The following is a 1,122-nucleotide window of genomic DNA, read 5'->3' as shown; positions in this document are numbered from 1 at the left end:
CGCTGCTCCTTCTCCGTTGGGTTCTGGCAGGCTTCACTTCTGCCTGTCCGGACAGGAAGTTTAAAAAGTAGAGTGCGCTCTACTGTTTAAACTTCCCAGGACAGGAAGTGAAGTTGGAGCAGAGCGTGGAGAAGAGACGGTGGAGACCAGGTGACTAGCGCCGGACGGATCAGGTAATATATGCGGGGGGCAGCGGCAGCTCCACAGATTGTGATCGGTTTCATGCTGAAATCGATTCGCAATCTGTTTGCAGTAAAGGCAGCCATACAATCCCTCTTTGATCAAATCTCTATCTGTTGGTCGATCTGACGGCAAATCGACCAGTGTATGGCCACCTAAAGACAATAGTATGATCGAGGCTCCACATTTCAGGACACCTTTTTTTTTGAATGTGTGCCACTTTGGCTGTTGTTGCAACTACTAAATAATAAAACACGAAGCAGGCAACTCTGTACATAGAGAGCACCCTACAGAAGTCAAACCAAAGCACATACTGCAGCAATGCCCTCTCATTCATACAAGAGCAACATCTATGTGATCTCCAATAGACTTTATTATAGTTAATATATTCATAGCGAGTCAGCTGTGTCCTATGAGCGGCTCAGCTCCGGGCAGCATGCAGGCAGCGTGCACAGGGGGGGCGGTCACTCACCCACACGCCGGGACACCCGCAGCTCCTCGTTCAGCCACTGGCAGATGATTTCCGACATGTTTCCGCCGTCACAGAGCCTCTCACCCCGGGATCATCGCGGCGCCTGCCTTCCAGCTACCGATCACAGCGGGAGCTGCCAGGCCGCGTCCCGTCACCATAGCAACCGGTAGCCATGCAGCTGTTACCATGACCGCGCTGCTCAGCACAGGACAGGCTGCAGTCGAGCGCCGCCTGCTGGATGGCTGGCTGCCAATGCGACGATATCACCTTACTGCTCAGAATTATGATGTCAAAGAATTGAGGAAAAAATATCTGAGTTGATGCATGTGTGCTATGGTAATTTGTTGTTTCACTTTATGGACCTGTCAAGCGCAGCCACCATGGCATTTGACTGGTCCACATATATGCAGATAAAATTACTACAATAGCTCCCAACTGTCCCTCTTCCGGAGGGACCGTCCCTTTTTGGG

General features: G+C 51.2%; 1 protein-coding gene across 3 annotated transcripts in view; it reads right to left on the bottom strand.

Annotated features, from left to right (window-relative positions):
* SPEF2 (sperm flagellar 2) overlaps positions 1-819 on the bottom strand; it is a 176,564-nt gene extending 175,745 nt beyond the window's left edge. For all 3 annotated transcript variants that reach the window (XM_068251235.1, XM_068251236.1, XM_068251237.1), the window contains exon 1: positions 653-819. In XM_068251235.1, coding sequence (XP_068107336.1) covers positions 653-710 — 58 coding nt within the window. In that variant the 5' untranslated portion in view covers positions 711-819. The remainder of the gene's footprint in view (positions 1-652) is intronic.
* Positions 820-1,122: the final 303 nt, after the last annotated feature.

Source organism: Hyperolius riggenbachi, chromosome 1 (genome assembly GCF_040937935.1).
Source record: "Hyperolius riggenbachi isolate aHypRig1 chromosome 1, aHypRig1.pri, whole genome shotgun sequence".
In the NCBI taxonomy this organism is placed as follows: domain Eukaryota; kingdom Metazoa; phylum Chordata; class Amphibia; order Anura; family Hyperoliidae; genus Hyperolius; species Hyperolius riggenbachi.
The sequence above is the reverse complement of the archived record's forward strand: the minus strand, read 5'-3'. Positions and strand labels throughout refer to the sequence as shown.